The 18,398-nt window shown below is 31.8% G+C and overlaps 3 protein-coding genes across 3 annotated transcripts; 2 read left to right on the forward strand and 1 right to left on the reverse strand.

The window, feature by feature from the left end:
• Positions 1–1,084: 1,084 nt before the first annotated feature.
• On the forward strand, positions 1,085–5,512 carry LOC129906099 (pre-mRNA-splicing factor CWC25 homolog). The gene is made up of 3 exons (XM_055981735.1): positions 1,085–1,162; positions 1,223–1,433; positions 4,067–5,512. Exons 1-3 carry the CDS (start codon positions 1,145–1,147, stop codon positions 5,491–5,493), a joined length of 1,656 nt encoding a protein of 551 aa, XP_055837710.1. The 5' UTR covers positions 1,085–1,144; the 3' UTR covers positions 5,494–5,512.
• A 1,633-nt stretch (positions 5,513–7,145) lies between these two features.
• LOC129905797 (phosphoglycerate kinase) lies at positions 7,146–10,703 on the reverse strand. The gene is made up of 3 exons (XM_055981363.1): positions 10,544–10,703; positions 9,537–10,481; positions 7,146–7,558 (listed from the first exon to the last, which is right to left on the reverse strand). The coding sequence occupies exons 1-3, from the start codon at positions 10,603–10,605 to the stop codon at positions 7,318–7,320; spliced, it is 1,248 nt and encodes a 415-aa protein (XP_055837338.1). The 5' UTR covers positions 10,606–10,703; the 3' UTR covers positions 7,146–7,317.
• Positions 10,704–14,791: 4,088 nt separating this feature from the next.
• Positions 14,792–18,398, forward strand: LOC129905146 (ATP-sensitive inward rectifier potassium channel 11-like). The gene is made up of 7 exons (XM_055980550.1): positions 14,792–15,079; positions 15,580–15,632; positions 15,710–15,837; positions 17,141–17,536; positions 17,601–17,707; positions 17,761–18,097; positions 18,150–18,398. Exons 1-7 carry the CDS (start codon positions 14,892–14,894, stop codon positions 18,192–18,194), a joined length of 1,254 nt encoding a protein of 417 aa, XP_055836525.1. The 5' UTR covers positions 14,792–14,891; the 3' UTR covers positions 18,195–18,398.

Here is an 18,398-nt window from a genome sequence, read left to right on the forward strand (position 1 = left end):
TAGCATTTTTCAAATTTACAAAATTTTTGGAAAAAGTTCAAAAGTGTTGCTAGTCACTTTTAAAAAAGTGACGGGTGTCAGTTTTGAAAAGTGACGCTCGTCAGTTTTCAAAAATGACGCGCGTAAATTTTTAAAAAGTGAAGCACGTCAGTTTTCAAAAAGTGACATACCATCTTAAGTTAAAATATGACCAAGAAATAATGTGTCTTTCTTGAGAAAACTACATTTATCTGCTTGAATTTTCAAATTATGTCAGTTTTTAAAAAGTGACGCTCATCAGTTTTCAAAAAGTGACGCGCGTCAATTTTTAAAAAGTGAAGCACGTCAGTTTTCAAAAAGTGACGCTAGTTTTCAAAAAATGACGTGCGTCAGTTTTCAAAAGTTTCGTACCATCTTTAGTTAAAATATTACCAAGAAATAATGTGTCTTTCTTGAAAAAACTACATTTATCTGCTTGAATTTTCAAATTATGCTCTTGTAGTCTTAAAAAATTTTTTCTCATTGATGTTATATGTTCTTCTAAAGAAGTGGATAAAATCAAAATATCATCAACTTAAACGACACAGATTGTGTAATATATTCCCGAAGAACTTCATTCAACATCCGTTGGAATTGGAGAGTTGCTGAAGCATTCTTCAGACCAAACGGCATCCTTACAAATTCGTAAAGACCTCCAAGGGCAGCAAATGCTGTTTTCTCTGTCTTTCTCGGCAACCATAATCTGCTGATAAACCCTTTACCAAATCTATCTAATGGATCCCATACAAGTTATCGATAACTTGTATGGGAATTTTATCTCAGCTAAAATTTATCTCGAGCAGCGTACCAGGCTGCAATGCCAAAACAAAACAGCCAAATTGAGATTAGTTGTATTTTTTGTAATAAAAAAAAACCAATTAAAAACTATTTCATAAAAAAACAACAAAAACTTTTCACCCGAACGCAACAAAGAAAATCGATTCGATTTTGACTTCCATACAATTTATCGATAACATTTGCAGTTTGCTCAAAATTACCAAACAGTCCTAAAATTAACCTGTCATTTTTTGACAGCACACTGTTTTCTTTTTCGTTTTTATTAAACCAAACCACGAAAACCAAATGAAATAAATTTATTTAAAAAATAATAAATAAAATATTTAAAATGGGTGGAGGAGACTTGGTAAATAATTTTATAATTGTTTTTCTTTCTTGAAACTATATAAACTTTACTTCCCAATAGAATTTGAAGAAATCATGGCATCCTCATACGATGAAAAATCAAGAAAAAGTCTGGAAGGCCGAACAAGCCAAAAATGCAGAAGATCGCAAAATGAACGATTTAAGGAGGGAAATTATGGAAGAAAAAAATCGAGAAGATCTTGTTAAGATTGGCCAATCTTCAGGAGTTTTAGCTAAAAATGATGACAAGAAACTTGAATGGATGTATAAAAGTAAGTTCCTAAATTGGTTTTGTTTTCGAATTGTATTTTGTATCTTTGAGAAAAATGAACTCCTAAGTGGGCTTGAGGTCAGTTTTAGTACTTCTCGACGTTTCGGCTGTGATTTGAAAATAATGGAGAACTTCCATATCTTAATGTGTAGAAGAAATAATAGATTAATATTTGATTGGTACAAAAAAACCAACATCTTCAGGTCGTCTTATGAATTTTAATTCCAAAAAGCCTAAACAAACTATTATCAATACAGCAAACAAAACTTTGAATAGAGTTTTAGATATCAGTGAGATTGGCATTTATACAAAAAGAATGGTTTAAGCTCTATCTCACTTATCAGTACATTTTCTAGAGTACAGTTTCCTCTTCTTCTTCATCCATGCAACTTCTGCAGAAATCGTTAGAGAACATCCCCATTCGTTTTGCGTGTCTCCCTATTAGAAAGTGTCCTGTAAGAACACCTATGGTGGAGCTAATATGCATTCTGTTTAAATATAACAAACCCTTTGAACGTTTCAAGTCTATACAAGGCCATATTTGTTTAGTTGCTAGGCAAGTATTACTCTGAGTCCATTTAAGGTTGATTTTTTTTAAAGCGTCCTCCTTTAGCATAAGTTTAGAAGTTTAGCGATAGGTATTCCTATATTGTTCCTTTCTGGTTGTAGAGGAGTGATTGTTCCTTGTTTGGCGAGTTCGTCCGCCCTACAGTTGCCTTTAATGTCTCTATGTCCCGGCACCCATACGAGGTGAATGTTAAACTGCTCAGACATCTCCCTTAGAGATGTTTGGTAGTCGAGGACCTTGATTGAATTTGTAGTGACAGAGGCCAGAGCTTTAAAAAAAGTGAGATAAGATCTTAGATTCATTTTTATTGCCTACGAGCCATTGTCTTTGGTCAAAAAACATGCAAATAATAATTATGGATACGTTAATTTCTAATTCATTTCTTTTAAATATAATAAGAACATTACTGAATCAATATTTCAATCAATTGGTTCAGAGAAATTCAGTAACAAATGGGTAATTCCACGCAAGTTGACCACCAATAGGCAAAAAATGAAAGTGAAAATATAAGAAATTTAGTGATGTGAATTTTGCATTCTATGTTAATAATTTCATATTAATTTAATTTTTTTTATATTCTTCAGTCTAAAAATAAAAAAAAAATAGAGTTTTTTTCGTAAAAGATGAGAAAAATTGACATTCTCAAAGTTTCCAAGCCGCCATTAATTTAAAAAGTAAGCTGTATTGACAGCGGACGCGCATTTTTATCCAAAATTGAAACAATTTGCTCAATAAAATTTCGAGTCAAATATTCTGATTAATACTTAGATTCTGACCCTTTAACATAATTTATTGTGTAAATAGTGCCCAAATACTTATAATTTAAATTTATTGATTTTTTCTTTAATGTTTATATATTTTAAAAATTAACTTTTTCTTACAATGACACCCGTTAAATTTTTGAATTGTTATAATACCACATTGTTTTAATTAATTTCATTAAATATATGTTTACAAGCAACGTAATTAAATCTCCTTTCATATTGAATACGATATCCATGACTTTTCATTCAAAAATCTATAATATGACTTTTTTCTAATGTCATACCCGTTACATCTTATTTGGAATTTGAGACGTTGAAAGACAGGTTAACAAAATGTATTTTTAAACATATACTAACAACTACATAAAAAAGGTGTACAAGCTATTAAATACTTTATTTAGTGAATAGTACACAAGCCAGGAACAAAAAATGATGTAACTGTGTCTTACTTTGTTTTTATACAAAAGTGTTTTATACATTCCAAATCTTTCCAATAGAATGTTAAATGCGCCAATTAGAAATAAAGATAATGTTCGTATAGCCTTCAAATCAGAAAATATCACAAGAAGTTCACTGTTTTCGAATTTAAAATTTGATCTAATAAAAGCGAAAAATCAAATATCGTCTGTAAGATAAAATACTTGGGTGATGGAATTACTACCTATCCTTCAGTTTATGTAGGAACTTCTATGCAAAAACTTAAAAATCGTTTAGATGGCCATAGATCAGATCATATAAATAGCGGACATTTACAAAAAACAGCATTAGCTTTACAATGCATAGATGAAGGACTTAGACCAGAGTTCAATAACGTGGATATATTACAGACAGAAAAACACTAGAGGAAACGGGGAAATAGGAGATGTTATTGCTTTAGATCTGATTGCTTTAGAACTGGGGGTCGAACTACGGCGAACGTACTTTTGACGCTTTATGTCTCTATCATTTTCTTCTGACGTATGCCGTAGTAAGGGAGTTAGCAGGTTTACACTCTAAGCCGACGATATCATAAAAATAAAAAAGGAATATTCAGCTGCAATAATAATAGAAATCTCTCAAAATTTTTTTATACTTAAACATTGTAGGTATAGATTTGTATTTTTTGTATTAGTATTTTTATATTAAGAATGTTTATTAAAGAGTCCTGAAAAAGGTTGTAATCACAGCCGAAACGTCTAGGAAAACTTAATAGAAGTAACAAAACTGACCTCAAGCCCACTTAGGAGTACATTTTTTATAAAAAAAAAAAAAAAAAAGTTACGAAGATAGAAATCATTTTGTATTTTTTTTTTTTTATTTAAGGCAGCTCTGAACTTATTAACCGTGAAGATTATCTTTTGGGACGACCAATCGATAAAGCATTCGAGCTAATGGAAGCCGAAGAAAAGAGCCAAGACATGTCTGGCATGAAAGTGCCTATCAATCATGTTGAACACGAATGCATACCCTTTTCAATAAGATCATATCGTAATGCTACAACATCATCAGAACAAGTAGATCTTCAACGAAAAATACTTGAAGATCCACTTATGATGATTAAGCAAAAAGAAATGGAATCGAGACGTAAGATTTTAGAGAATCCCGTAAAACTAAAGGAATTGCATAGAATACTTAAAATCGAAAAGACAAAAAAGTCCAAAGGTGGTGATGGTCAATCATCTAAAAAGAACAAAAAGAGTAAAAAGTCAAAGAAGAAAAAGAATCGTGGTTCAGATTCTGATGAAAGTGATGGAAGTGATAAGGATTTGGATAAAATGTTACAGAAGCAGTATAAAAAACTTAAAGATAAAGACAGTAAACAGTTGGGTGGACTTGATTTAAGCAAGCTTCTGGATGCAAAGTATGAGACGATATCCAAAGAACTTGACAAAGCTGCCAATTCAAAAAAGAAAAAAGGTAAATCAAAGAAAAAGTCAAAGAATCGTAGTAGTAGCAGTGATAGCAGCAGTGGAAGTGAGAGTGATAGTGACGGAAGTAACAAAATGAGAGACAAATTTCAGGAAAGGCGGTCTTACAGAGACAAGAGTCGATCTCCAGTTGGACGAAAAGATCAAAGAAGGGATCGATCTTCAGTTGATCGTAGAGATCAGAGAAGAGATCGAGGGAGTCGATCTCCATTTGAAAGAAGAGATCAGAGAAGGGATCGGGGGAGTCGATCTCCCATTGACCGAAGGGATCAGAGAAGGGATCGAGAGAGTCGATCTTCGGTTGATCGTAGAGACCAGCGGAGAGATCGTGATAGACAATCCCCCTCCGAAAGGCGAAATTGGAATGCAGGAAACCGCGATAGGAATTATTCTTCTAATTACCGAGCAGACAATCGCTCTCAAAGAAGATCTCGATCGCCTAAGAAAAATGATCAATCTTACAATCGCACGAAATCACCACCCAAAACTAAAACCTATTCCTCCAACGAAGAACAAAAATCTAAAGTTTCATCTCAGAAGCAACGTCTTACAGAAGAAGAAAAAGAAAAACGTCTCAAAGATATGATGGATAATGCTGCTTGGCGTGATAAAGAACGAACTCGCTATGTCCAAAACTATCGTGAGGGATATGAAAAAGAAGAGGAACAGAATATAGCTCGTGGATTTGATAAGGAATTCATTAATACACAGTTGCGAAAAGCCATATCAACACAAAACTCTGTTGAGTCTAGAATTAAGTCAAATGTAAATAATATTCAAAGAACATCGGCAGCAATGAATGCTAATTTTGCTAAAAAATAATAAAAAATTTGGGGTAAGAAGACACTTAAGAAAACGTTTTTTTTTTTAATTTATCTTGATAACACTTCAAATATTTAAGGTTATTAAATTCGTCATCAAATTCTTATTTAGGGGCGTTGGGGTCACACTCAAATACGTTTCATCAACCCAGCTTGATTGAAATGAAATTCTACAGTTTTTTTGTATCCTCTGGTCGTTCAAAGCTTAACAGAATGGAGTATCGGAAGCTCTAAAAAAATTTGAAATATTTCTTTGTCTTTGAGTGTTTTATTTCAATTCCCGCAAGAATAAATTTTTTTATAAATGCGTCATTCTCATTATGAACTCTTCGGTTCTTTTAACTTAATTTTATGCATGATTAATTCTTCTGTTCGATTTTTAAGTTATATTTTTTTTTTTTTAACTAAATATTAGAGTTAAATCTGAAACAAAAGAGGGTGGAAAAGTCTTCTCACTAAGGTACGTGGATTAATTGTAAAACAGTCGCAAGCGATGCTGAGAATTTGGAGAAATCACTTCTGCAATCTCTTTATAGCAATGATGAAACAAACCCGACCCACAATCAAATTGCACCATTCATCATTGAGGATAAAGGCCAACATTTCCGTCCTCTCGACTTGGCCGAAGTGAAGAAAGTCATATCCAAACTTAAGTTCAATAAAGCTGCTGGATCTGACGGCCTTACTGTCACTATTTAAAGCAGTAGAAAATGACCTGGTTCGGTGTACGTACAAACTCATCAGCTGAATATGGTCGAAAAAAATCATTCTTGCAGAAGGACACCTCAGAACTGTATGTCCGAGCCTTAAGAACGAAACCCTCTCAACGCTACCTACTGCAGAGGAAACAGTTTCCTCAACATGCTATCCTCAAAAAAGGAAGTAGTGGAAAAAACGCCACCATGGACAACCATAACTTCGAGGTAGTAAATGACTTCGTCTACCTTAACTCCGGTATAAACACACACAACAACACCATTGCTGAAATAAAATGAAGAATTACTCTTGCCAGCCGCTTCTCGTTGCTTTAAGAAGGTAATTGAGCAGCACTCTACTAGATTCTTATCATCCCAGTCCCGGAGCCTCGGTCTCGGAACAACCCAGGTCAATTTTAAAAAATATAATTTTTTTTTGTTTAACTATGGTTGAATTCATAAACGCTTCATAAACACTTCTTCATCTCAACGCTTCAATTAATAAATTTATTATGTATGTAGTATATAATGCCTCGAAACACTTGAAGATCGGTTTGTTAATCGCATAGCACAGATACAGCTGAACACCGTTCCTAAACTCCTTTTGAACTACATTTCCAACCTCTGTTGTGCCTCCTTCCATACCTACCAGAGGAAATCATCACTTTGATTGTTCATTTGGTATTATCTTTCAGATAATGTTATGGGTCAATCAAAGTGCCATAAGACAATAATTGAATTGTGCTACTCTTTAAACGTGCTGAAGATTATCCACTGCGGAAGTTGGGCTCGCGACTATCGAAATGACACGACAAATGAAGTCTAATTTGAGTAATTTAAATTAATCAATGCGAATTCCCAAATATAACTTAATGTTAATAGTTATAACACCTCCATTAGATAGGTTAAGGCTGTTAAATCATGAATATTAAATTAAAAACTTTGTATAGTTTAATGATTAATTTATTCCGTAAATTATATATATGAATGTAATTTTTTTTTTTTTAAACAACATCGAATTAAAAAATGGTGTCAACACCATTCTAAACAATAAAATATAACTTATCTCAATTCTATGAATTAAAATTTAACTTTTTTTTTCAAACTGAAACATCGGTGGAGGTTTCGATTTAAGCATCAGACAAAGCAGCAACACCAGGCAGTGTCTTGCCTTCCAGCAATTCCAAAGAAGCACCACCACCAGTAGAAACATGAGAAACTTGTGATTCAGTGCCCCATTTGGCACAGCACGAAGCTGTATCTCCACCACCAATAATGGAAACACAACCAGCTTTTGTGGCAGCAACAACAGCATCCATGACGGCCTTTGTGCCGTTGGCGAAGTTTGGAAATTCAAAGACACCACTTGGACTGGAAATATATGAAAAAAAGAGGATGTTTTAGAGGTTTTCTAAATTGAAGACAGACAACTTAAAAGGGTTTCGTTTTTTTTAATTCGGTTTCTGTTTTTTCGTTTTTCACACAATAATTTTTGATCAGTTCGCTATCCTTTATTTCGTCGGTGAAACCAGAAAAGTGTGTAACTCCAAATTTTTTCAAAAATTAGATTTGAATGCCATCTGTTAGCCAAACCTGATATCTACCGTTCCTTAAACTGGGAATACATAGTTTTTATTTTATTAGAAAATGGAAACTCATACAAATGCTATCCTATTAAATTTGCTAAAATGGAGTTACACACTTTTCTGGTTTTACGTTAACTTGGTATTTCTATAACTATAACTTCGACTTACGTTTTCTTGTTTATTATTTGTTTCGCATTTTCATTAAAAGTCTAATGAGTATTATTTTGCCTAAGTTCACTTCGCGTTTTGATTACTTTGGCATCAGGTTATTTCGTCTTAAGTTTATGGATTGTTTTGGCTTTTGAAGAATTTTAATTTAAATGTAAGCAAATCGTTAAAATTTAATAGGTCTCATAATTTTTCTAAATAGTTCACTTTATTTTTTTTTTATTGTGAATGTTAAAAATTGAAGGGCACTCAAATTGACGCGAATTATTCGCCACCATTTTTTCGTGGATGTTAAAATTCGCGCGAATTTTAAGGGCCTTAGGCTATTTTTAACTTTCAAAGTAAATTTTGTTTATGAAGATTTATTTTTTTTAGTTATCAAACATGTTTTTCTTCTAATATTGAATAAATATAGAAATAAGTGCCTATGAGCAGTGTTGCCAGAATGTTTTAGAGGCAAGGAGTCGATTTTGAAAAATCTTTTAGCCAAAAATAGGCGCTTTAAAAAATGGTCAAAAAAACGTAAATCAATTTTTTGTGGTAGTAGATTTTTAATTTTCAGAAAACTTGAAAACTTTTGTTTATCAGACTTTAAGTATAATTTTTCATTTTGTTGATATATTCTGGTTTTTATGCTCATTTACGGGTGTTAAATTAAATTTGTAATAAATAAAAATGAAAAATGTATGCAAATTAGTTGTCTCTGTTCACATCTTTGGCGGATTTTTGCTGTAAAATCCTTTGATTTCAAAGGAGCCTTAACCGTTAAATACATATTGTATCATTTTTGATACGCACATAAATTTATATAATTTAAAATGAAATTGATTGAGTATAGCATTGTTGTGTGAATGAATTAATTGTTTGGGGTATACAATTGTTAATAAAAAACATTTATTAATTTTTTTCAAATATTTTATTAATTTTTAAGAATATTTAAAACCGATTTTTTGTCTAAAACCGCTTTAATTTTGGGAACCCAAACTTTTTTTTGTAAATTAGAAAGAGTAGTTTAAGCCGTAATTTTGTAATTCAAAAATATGAAAAAGAATCGTAAATATATAAGCTAATAAATATGGAAACAAATATGTTAAATATTAAAATGCAAGAGAATTATTGAAGGCCATGAAAAGGGTAAACAAATGCTTGTTTTCTTATTTTAATGAGAAATTTTGCGAAATATTTTTTCCGTGTTATTGGGGTCAAGTTTAATTATTTGAGTAACTTTTTTCAAAATTTAAAAATTCATGCATTTAAGGGTTAAATCGTCATGTTCAAAATTAAAAGAGGCAAATCTCGACATCGTAAATCAAAACTTTAAGGAGCGAGTGAAATATTCAAGTAGCCTATTTTTCGATAAATAGCTGGCTCTGGCAACACTGCCTTTGATCACCTTAGCGGGTTCTTGTAAGTAATTAACCCACTTTAGTGCCTATCAAAACGAGTCATTTAATGTGAAGTACTAATCCGGGTTTTACTGTAAATAAAAAGCTAAACAAAAATACGAAACAATAAAATAACGAATCGATTAATACGAAACAACCAAAAACCGAGATAAGAAAAGCGAAACAAACCACACCCAACTTAAAACTTACCCATTCCAAACAATAATCTTTGCCCGGCTAATTGGAGCAGCGAATGCAACCCGTGTCTTTGGACCAGCATCCAAACCCATTATTCCATCAGGAATACCAGATTCAACAGTAGCTTCACTAACTACTGCATCTTCGGCGAATTTATCACCACAAACAAAATCGACTGGCAAATGCAATTGAACATTGTTCTTCTTTGCCTTTTCAACAAGTTTCTCAACAATCTTGGCACCTTCCTCGTCAAAGAGAGAGTTTCCAATCTTCATGTTATTAAGGACTTTCAGGAAAGTGAAAGCCATACCACCACCAATAATCATCTCATTGACTTTGTCAAGAAGATTTTCAATCAATTGAATCTTGTCGGCAACCTTGGCACCTCCAAGAATAGCCAAGAAAGGACGTGGTGGATTGTCAAGTGCCTGAGAGAAGTACTTGAGTTCCTTGTTTAAAAGCAAACCAGCAGCACGTTGGCTGAAACCTTCACCCATCATCGAACTATGAGCACGATGGGCAGTTCCGAAGGCATCGTTGATGTAAACATCGGCTAGCTTTTGAAGGCTTTCACGGAAAGCCTTGACTTTGGCTGGATCAGCCTTGACTTTAGCTCCATTGGCATCAACGCCCTTGCCCTCTTCCTCAACATAGAAACGAACATTCTCTAAAAGAATAACAGAACCTGCTGGTGGATCTTTGCATTTCTCTTCAACTTCGGCACCAACACAATCGTTTAGGAAGGTGACATCTTTGCCAAGGAGTTTCTTCAACTCATCGGCGACGGGGGCCAAAGTGTATTTGAGGTTTTTGTTGCCATCGGGACGACCCAAATGGGAAGCGAGTACAACGGACTTGGCACCTTTGCCAAGGGCGTATTTGACACTGTCTAAGGCAGCAACGATACGTTGATTGCTGGTGATTTTACCTTCTTTGATTGGGACATTGAAATCGACTCTAGATTAAAAAAAAATATATTCTGTGAATTCTTGGCTGCCATTTGGTGATTATTGTCTTACCTCATAAATACACGCTTCCCAGCCAAATCTAGACTTTCAATGCTTAGTTTGTTCAATGCCATTTTTGAAAAAGTATTTAATAAAGTACTTTAATTGGGTGGATTAATTAATAAAATACTTTTTTGAGAATTTTGCCGATTATGCCCTCGGAATTTTGCAGATGAATGTCAGCGGAAGGTCAGATTTGAAACATCGAGTCAGGGATGTTTTGGAGGATTTGTGTTTGACGTGGGTGTGTTCAAAAAGTTGAAATTTCGAGGATTGTCATGGGGGTGCGTTCTTTTTGTGAATATTAGGTGTGTTTTTTATTACCACCGGTCTTAACTAGACAAAAAAAACGCAGTCTGGGCTAAGCAATTTACATGTTAAATACAACAACACCTTAGCCCCTTGGGCTTAGTTGTTTAGCCCGGAGATTTCTCTGGGCTTAACTTTTTGAAGAGTTTTAAATCTGTGCTACCAAACAAACTTTCTTATAAATTGTTTAGAATTTTTTTAAAAACGTGAAAACTGACGTTTGGAAGGACAAAATGTATTAAAATAGTTTTGCTAGCATACATTATTGTATCTCTTTGTAAAACATACATGAAAATAACAAGAAAAGGACGAAAGCAAAAAATATGACAACTCTAAATTTTTGTTGTGTCAGCTGTTTTCGGAACATTCAATATACAGTGCTGCCAAGATTTCAGGTTAAGCCCCGAGGCGTTTTTTTTGTCCACTTAAGACCGGTGGTAATAAAAAACACACCTATTGAGTTATTGGATATGAGGCTGCGTCTACATTAGGTTGATTGATATGATAATAAACATAAACACGCTTAAAATGGAGTAAAGGTGGATTTACATAGACGTCATACTCAAATTTGACAGTTTTAAACCGTTATTTACTTATATCTTTTTTATTTTAATTGATAGATAATAGAAATTTATAGGAGAAATAGGTAATAGGCGCAGGACTAAAGCCTGGTACGCTGCTCGTGCTAAATTTTAGCTCCCATACAAATTATCGAAAATTTTTAGCCGAGATAAAATGGATCCCATACAAGTTATCGATAACTTGTATGGGAATTTTATCTCAGCTAAAATTTAGCGCAAGCAGCGTACAGTCTTAAGCCTGGTACGCTGCTCGCGCTAAATTTTAGCTGAGATAAAATTCCCATACAAGTTATCGATAACTTGTATGGGATCCATTTTATCTCGGCTAAAAATTTTCGATAATTTGTATGGGAGCTAAAATTTAGCGCGAGCAGCGTACCAGGCTTTAAAGTGAAAAAAAATGTATATTGAAATTACGCTAAAAAGGTGGTCTATTTTAATTGGGCCTATTCGGCAAGATCTTTTATTCTGCTATTCTGTTATTAGTTTCGATATTAAAATCTAATCTGTCAAAAAATCTTTTATGGTTTTCAAAATTCGGAATACCCAATCTGCTATGAAATCTTTTAAACAGTTTTTTTTTCAAGCCTTTTAGCTTGTTTTCAATAGAGCCAAAATGATGTCAGTCCAGATTTCAAATTCAATTTTTCTCTATAAAATTTGACATTCGAAATGAGATAATTGGCGTAATTATCTCATTTAGAATAAGTGAAAACAGGCTATTAAACTGTTATAAAATCTTTAATGAATAATAAAAGAATAAACGACATATTTTTGTTGCCTTTAATCATAAAAGATTTCATGAAAGTAGCAAATTTTCAATAAAAGTAGGTGTTTTTTTTTTATATTTAGCTTTGTTTATAAATAATTGAAACGGAGGTATAAGTTTTTTCATTCATAAAATACCATCAAGCATTTAAAAAAATAAAGTTACTTCAGATAAGACGAGTGACTAGGACAAAAATCTAATGCAAAACTAAAAGCATCAACAAAACACCAATAACACTTCACCCACAATTCCATCTTTAAGCCTAGTACGCTGCTGATGCGAAATGAAAAATTATCAAGTCTCCAAAGTCGACAACGAAAATGCTAACGAAAAAAATATCATCGAGTATTCTATCAAAGTCAAAATAAAAAAAATAAAAATTAATTTAAAATCAAGAAAAATCTGCTCTTGGAGTCAAGAAAAATGCACAGGACAGTAAAAAGTAAGTGACAAATAAGTGAAAACTCTCCAATTTTTCGTTAGAGCTGTGTACTGAAAAACGAAAAGCAAAACGAAATTTTCCGTTCAGGATTTCGTTAAAGCTAGAACTATAATGAAAACGGAGGGGAACAGCGCACTCGACGGATGAAAACTTGTCGAAAATACAAAGAAAACAACTACAATTGACAGTAGCTTCCGACTCCATCCGCCAATTATGGTTCTGGCTTAACGAAATTTTGTATGGAAAATTTCTTTTCGCTTCAGCAGCGTACGAGGCTTAAAATGGGATTTTTTAGTTTCACCAAGCACTTTTAAATTTAACAAGCTTTTAAACACCCTTGTAAACTAAATGCCCATTTTTGGTTCATTAAATTTTAAAAGCGTCATTGACCATTAACATTAGTTGCGTAGTACTTATGCTATAAGCATTTGAAGGCAACCATATTGAATTTTTTTTCGTTTTTTTAAAATCAAATATGGAAAATTTTTTATTTTTATTTCTAATTTTTCGAAAAAACTTTGGTAATTTTATGTATATATTTGTTCAACAATCTTATCATAATCCATTTAAGACTGTTATCTGAAAAGTGCATTGCGTATATCTCGAAATATTTCCATTTCAATGCAGCCATGTCAAACAAATTTTTCTTATTTTTTCTATGATAGCTTTTTTCAAACCTCATTTTTCTCCCCTTTTTTTGTTAATATTTTTGGATATTTCTATATAAATTATCGAGAACATAACAAATAAACTACCTTGGCACTACTGTTTTTATCGAGAGAAAGTAAAATCTTGATAATTATCTGGATTTTTCAAAAATCTATACAGATAAAGTTATTGTTGTTTTTAACACGTAAATCGTTTTGATTTAAAATATCTCGATGTCGTTTTTTTGTGCAAAATCTAGGTATATGGATAAACAAAAAACACACATATTAACTATCTTGTTCTCTGAGTGTAGTTTTGTTCTTTATAATGGTGAATTTAAATTAAATCTAAACTTAAGCTTAAATATCATTCAAGAAATAGTTTTATAAAAAAGCAAAATGGAATTATAATTTTATAAATTTTTGTATACAAAAAAGTTGTAATTTTCAATTCACACTCACACAAAATAATTATAATACAGTGATAATAATTCAAATCAATTCATAGAAGTATGTTATTTTAATCAATGTTTTCTTATGACGTTATCAAATAAAATTATAGTCCGTTAAACAATTATTTTTGTTTATTTTTTTTTTAACAGAGCTAACGAGGCTAAAGAAGTATTTTGAAATTTTGTATTCGTATTCTTATTGAAAAGGATTTTGCTTTTTCCGTTTATTGATTAATACTGAAGAAAAGAAGATGAACATTTTGTTCAATAATTGGGTGCAAGTGTTTATTTAATTTCTAGGCCAAAGTTGTAATTCACATCATTTGCACTTTGTCCAAATGCACTGTGGCGTATACGTGCTATTTTTTATTGCAAAAAAATTAACAATTCAAAATAAATGCTTGGTATACTGCATTCCATTAAATTGAATATGAGGCAAATAAAGACAAAAGAACCAAATATTCAATTGAATTCTTTCATGGGTTGATTGGCAATACTCAATCAATTTGCAAAAGTTAATGTTGGATCGGTAGGAATCATGCCTAGAAATTTGCACCATATTTTGTAGGTGACACCATACGAAGGAGATAGAAGTTGATTCCTACATGTTTTTTGCCAAGCAGAAGCCGTTCCTAAAATAAGAAGTCAAATCTTCTTCAATATCAAGATGGCTGGACACCATTTGCTGGGCTGACCTAATATAAAAAAAAAAATAAATTTTATCTTAATTTAATTTTATTAAAAATAAATTTTTTTTGTTCTTACTGTATTATTGTTACATTTTGTAAATTTTTTATTTACCTGGCCAAAAATATTAAGAATATCATAATATGTCAGATATAAAATGGGTAGGTAAAGAAGACATCCATTTACCTTGTTTTATAAATCACTTTTCAACAGATCAAATAAATAACAAGTCACAATTTTGGAGACGAAGTTTTATCAGTGCCACTTCGGAAAATTTATGACCCACAATATTGTAACTCATTCAGCTAAAATATTTCCTCTACTCATACTATTCTTATCTAGCGTGACGCAAAAGATTTGCATCTCGAATTTCATTATAAAGTTCTCATTAGTGCAGTTTTCATTGTTGTAATCAGTTGTAAGAGTTAAATTTTAATTAAATATTTTAAAGGGTGCATTAATCAAACTTTAAAATGCCCGATAATATAATGATAAGACAAGAGATGCGTAGATCTATTTCTATGCCAGTTAAACCTCGTCATTGTGAACAAGATCCTCTCCAGCGTTCTGAGGAAAAAGAAATTCTTTATGATGATGAGGATGATCGCTACAATAGTCAAGATTCAGATGAATTTTTAGCTCTAATAAATAAATCTAAGCCGTGAGTAGAAACGAAAAGAAAGGTTGTGGTGGTTTATCCTTTTTTCGTTCATAAAGAAATTTGCTTTTAAAGCCTAGTAAGCTGCTGAAGCGAAACGAAAAATTTTGAAGTTTCCAAAGTTAACAGCGAACATGTTAATGAAAAAATACCATCAGGTAAAAATAATAGAAATATAAACCAAAAAATTCAAGAAAAAACATCCGAAAAAAACAAATAAAATTTAATTTCGTTCAAGATTTCGTTAACGAAATTTTGTATGGAAAATTTCGTTTCGCATCAGCAGCGTACTAGGCTTAAGTAGCTACAAATGCCTTTTAGACACTAACAGGAACCCACAATTTTTTAAAATCTTTAAAGTGAATAGCTCTTTAAATTGAAAATTGGTTTAGTTCTTCCTTATTCTAATGTAATATAAGTGACTCATATTTCGAAATAATCTTCACGTCTGATTTTTTTTATTTATGTTCAAAAAATTTTACTATAAATGATTTAAATTTCAGAAACCGTTGGATTGGGAGTACAATAGAACTTAATACGGATTTAAGAAATAACGGTAAATGTAACATGCGGTTTATTACCTACCACGTAAGGTTCTGGATATATTATTTTAATAAATGAGTTTTTTTTCAGATGTAGATATTGGTCGACCTCGAAAACGAATCTGTCGTGTGCTTGAACAAGATGGCCGTGAAAACGTTCAGTTTCTAAAAGTTCCAGAAAAATCATTGAGATATTGCAAGGATTTTGTTACGACGTTGGCAAGTTTTGTGATCTTTATCTATTTTTATGATAATAGCAGGGTTTTAATAACTTAGTTCAGTTCTTTTATATTCATACTAAACTCATATTAGCTATAAGATCGTTTGCTTTATTACCACTTCTATAAATTCCAAAGTTTACATATTAACGTTTAAGGTATGTATGTAATGTATGTGTTATATTAATGAAGGGATCGATAATTTGAATTTGAGATCTCTAGTGTTCATCATTCATCAAATAATCCTATACGTTAAATCTAGTGCCTACTTTTCGGGATTCGCACAATAAGTAACACCACTAAAGTCGCCTAGGATTGTCACTGCGGCTTACATTCATACGAGTCGGCTCACGCCGAAAAGCTTGAAAAGTCGGCATAAAAAAGGATGTTTATTTTTTTAAAGTAGATTTTAATGTTTTGGATTTTCTAAAAATATGCAAGCATTTGTTCTAATCTAATTGAAATGTTTATCGCTATAGAGAATTCCATCTGCATTTATATTTTCCTTTTTTGTTATATTTTGAAAATAAGCAGAGCTTATGGGGCTATATAGAAATATTTTTTAAAATGTTTGATACTTATTTGAAAGGATTTATTTGTTTTTCCGTTTATTTATTACCACAAACGACAATGTTCAATTTTTAGTATTTAATTTCGATTTGATGTGTGTAATTCACATCATTTTTTCACGTTGCCTACGTGCACTGTGGCGTATACGTGTTTTTTTGTGTAATGTTGGAATGAATGCTCGATATCTTTGCTTTGGTACCCTATAACTTGCCTCAAAAGTCTAGAAAAATCTCATGTGCGTAAGTCGCGATTTTTAAGGTCAAACCCCGATATGAAGATTTAAAAAATTAACAAAAATATACTTATGGTATCATATACACATAGGATACCTACATGATTTCTACACTTAGAGAAAAAATAACTATTTTAAATAATTTAACTATTTAAAATAATTTAAAGTAGTTATTTGTGACTACTTTAATAGTCAGTTGAAGTAGTCTCCAAATTAACTAGTAAATAGTTTATTTTAAATAGTTAATTTGAAGAAAGCTTTAATTGGCTATTAACATAGTCACAAATTAACATATTTAACTAATTAAAATAGTTATTCCGATATTTGCAATTTTTTTCTCTGAGTGTATTTTTGATTCCAAACAATCAAAACAGTGTGATGTTTCGGAAAAAATTATACCTCTTTTCCATTTGAAGATTTTGGTAGATTTCGCAAAAAAAAAAAAAACAAAAAAAATTAGCTAGATATACCTTCTGCTATAATAAAACCTCTTTATTTTTAGATTGAATTAGAATGGAAATACACAATTGGAATTTTTGTAGCAAGTTTTTTTACGAGCTGGTTCTTTTTTGGAGTACTATGGTATTTGGTGGCTTACACCAATGGCGATTTAACTATCGACGAAGCTACTGGAAAATCGATGGGAAAAGGTAGAGAACCTTGTGTTCTTGGTGCAACAACATTTATGGGTATGCTTTTGCATAGCATTGAAACACAAACGACTGTTGGATTTGGTGTCCGAACTCCAAGTGCAGATTGTCCCGAAAGCATGTTTGTATTTATTTTGCAAATTATTGCATCTATTGGAATAGAGGGCGCTATGATCAGTATTATATATGCAAAAACAGCTCGACCAACAAGACAATTGGCTAAAATGAGATTTAGTAATAAGGCTGTTGTAAGTCAATTATAAAGTCACATAATATATGAATGAAGGATAACTTAATTTAATTTATAAAAAGGTTTGCTGTCGAGATGGCAAACTATGTTTGGTGTTCAGAGTTTGCGATCCAAGGAAGCAGCAGGTTATTGGGACAAAAATTCGTGCTTATGTCCTGATTAATCGAGTGTGAGTTTCAAAGTTAAGCTGAGTTTAAGTTAACAAGCATCTTTAATTTTCAGCACTACTGAGGGCGAATTACTCAAGACTCATGAAGAGTTACAACTCGAGTGCAATGGAAACTCATTGATTGTTTGGCCAGAATGCATATGCCATGTGATTGACAAAAATAGTCCGTTTAGTAATTTTCAAACAGCAAAAGATTTCAATAACGGTTCCTTTGAAATATTTGTATCAATTGTTGGAAGCTCACCTGCTACCGGTCAGCTAACTGAAGAAAGGACTTCGTATATATCAAAAGAAGTGTTTTGGGGACAAAGATTTGTCAATATTATTGTTTATGATCCTCAGAATGATAGATATATAGTGGATTATGCTAACTTTAATACAACAATATCGGTTTGTTTAAAAATATTAATAATTTTTCTCTAACTAAATTTATATGTTTTAGGTTGATATGCACGGTAGAAGTATAGAAGATGAAAAAGAAGAATAAATCATTTATTAACGGTTCATTCAAGCATTATTTTGATTTAGTATTATTATTGTGGTAATAAAAATTAATACCTTTATGTACCTACTTTTCAAATTGTGAAACGTTTATTTCTCAAATAAATCAAATTAATTGAATAAAAATTAAATTTGAATAAAGTCAAAACAATAATTTGTATTGTTGGCATTGATATCCCGATTTTCATAA

This window comes from Episyrphus balteatus, chromosome 1 (assembly GCF_945859705.1).
Source record: "Episyrphus balteatus chromosome 1, idEpiBalt1.1, whole genome shotgun sequence".
Lineage (NCBI taxonomy): Eukaryota > Metazoa > Arthropoda > Insecta > Diptera > Syrphidae > Episyrphus > Episyrphus balteatus.

Excerpts from the sequence above, each read along its gene's own strand:
- LOC129906099 (XM_055981735.1), top strand. Across the intron at positions 1,434-4,066 it reads ACTTGAATGGATGTATAAAA|GCAGCTCTGAACTTATTAAC; the intron begins GTAAGTTCCTAA and ends TTTTTATTTAAG.
- LOC129905797 (XM_055981363.1), bottom strand. The coding sequence starts at position 10,605 with ATGGCATTGAACAAACTAAGCATTGAAAGTCTAGATTTGGCTGGGAAG. Across the intron at positions 10,482-10,543 it reads GGGAAGCGTGTATTTATGAG|AGTCGATTTCAATGTCCCAA; the intron begins GTAAGACAATAA and ends TTTTTAATCTAG. Across the intron at positions 7,559-9,536 it reads AAGATTATTGTTTGGAATGG|TCCAAGTGGTGTCTTTGAAT; the intron begins GTAAGTTTTAAG and ends ATATATTTCCAG.
- LOC129905146 (XM_055980550.1), top strand. The coding sequence starts at position 14,892 with ATGCCCGATAATATAATGATAAGACAAGAGATGCGTAGATCTATTTCT. Across the intron at positions 15,633-15,709 it reads TACGGATTTAAGAAATAACG|ATGTAGATATTGGTCGACCT; the intron begins GTAAATGTAACA and ends GTTTTTTTTCAG. Across the intron at positions 17,537-17,600 it reads GATTTAGTAATAAGGCTGTT|GTTTGCTGTCGAGATGGCAA; the intron begins GTAAGTCAATTA and ends ATTTATAAAAAG.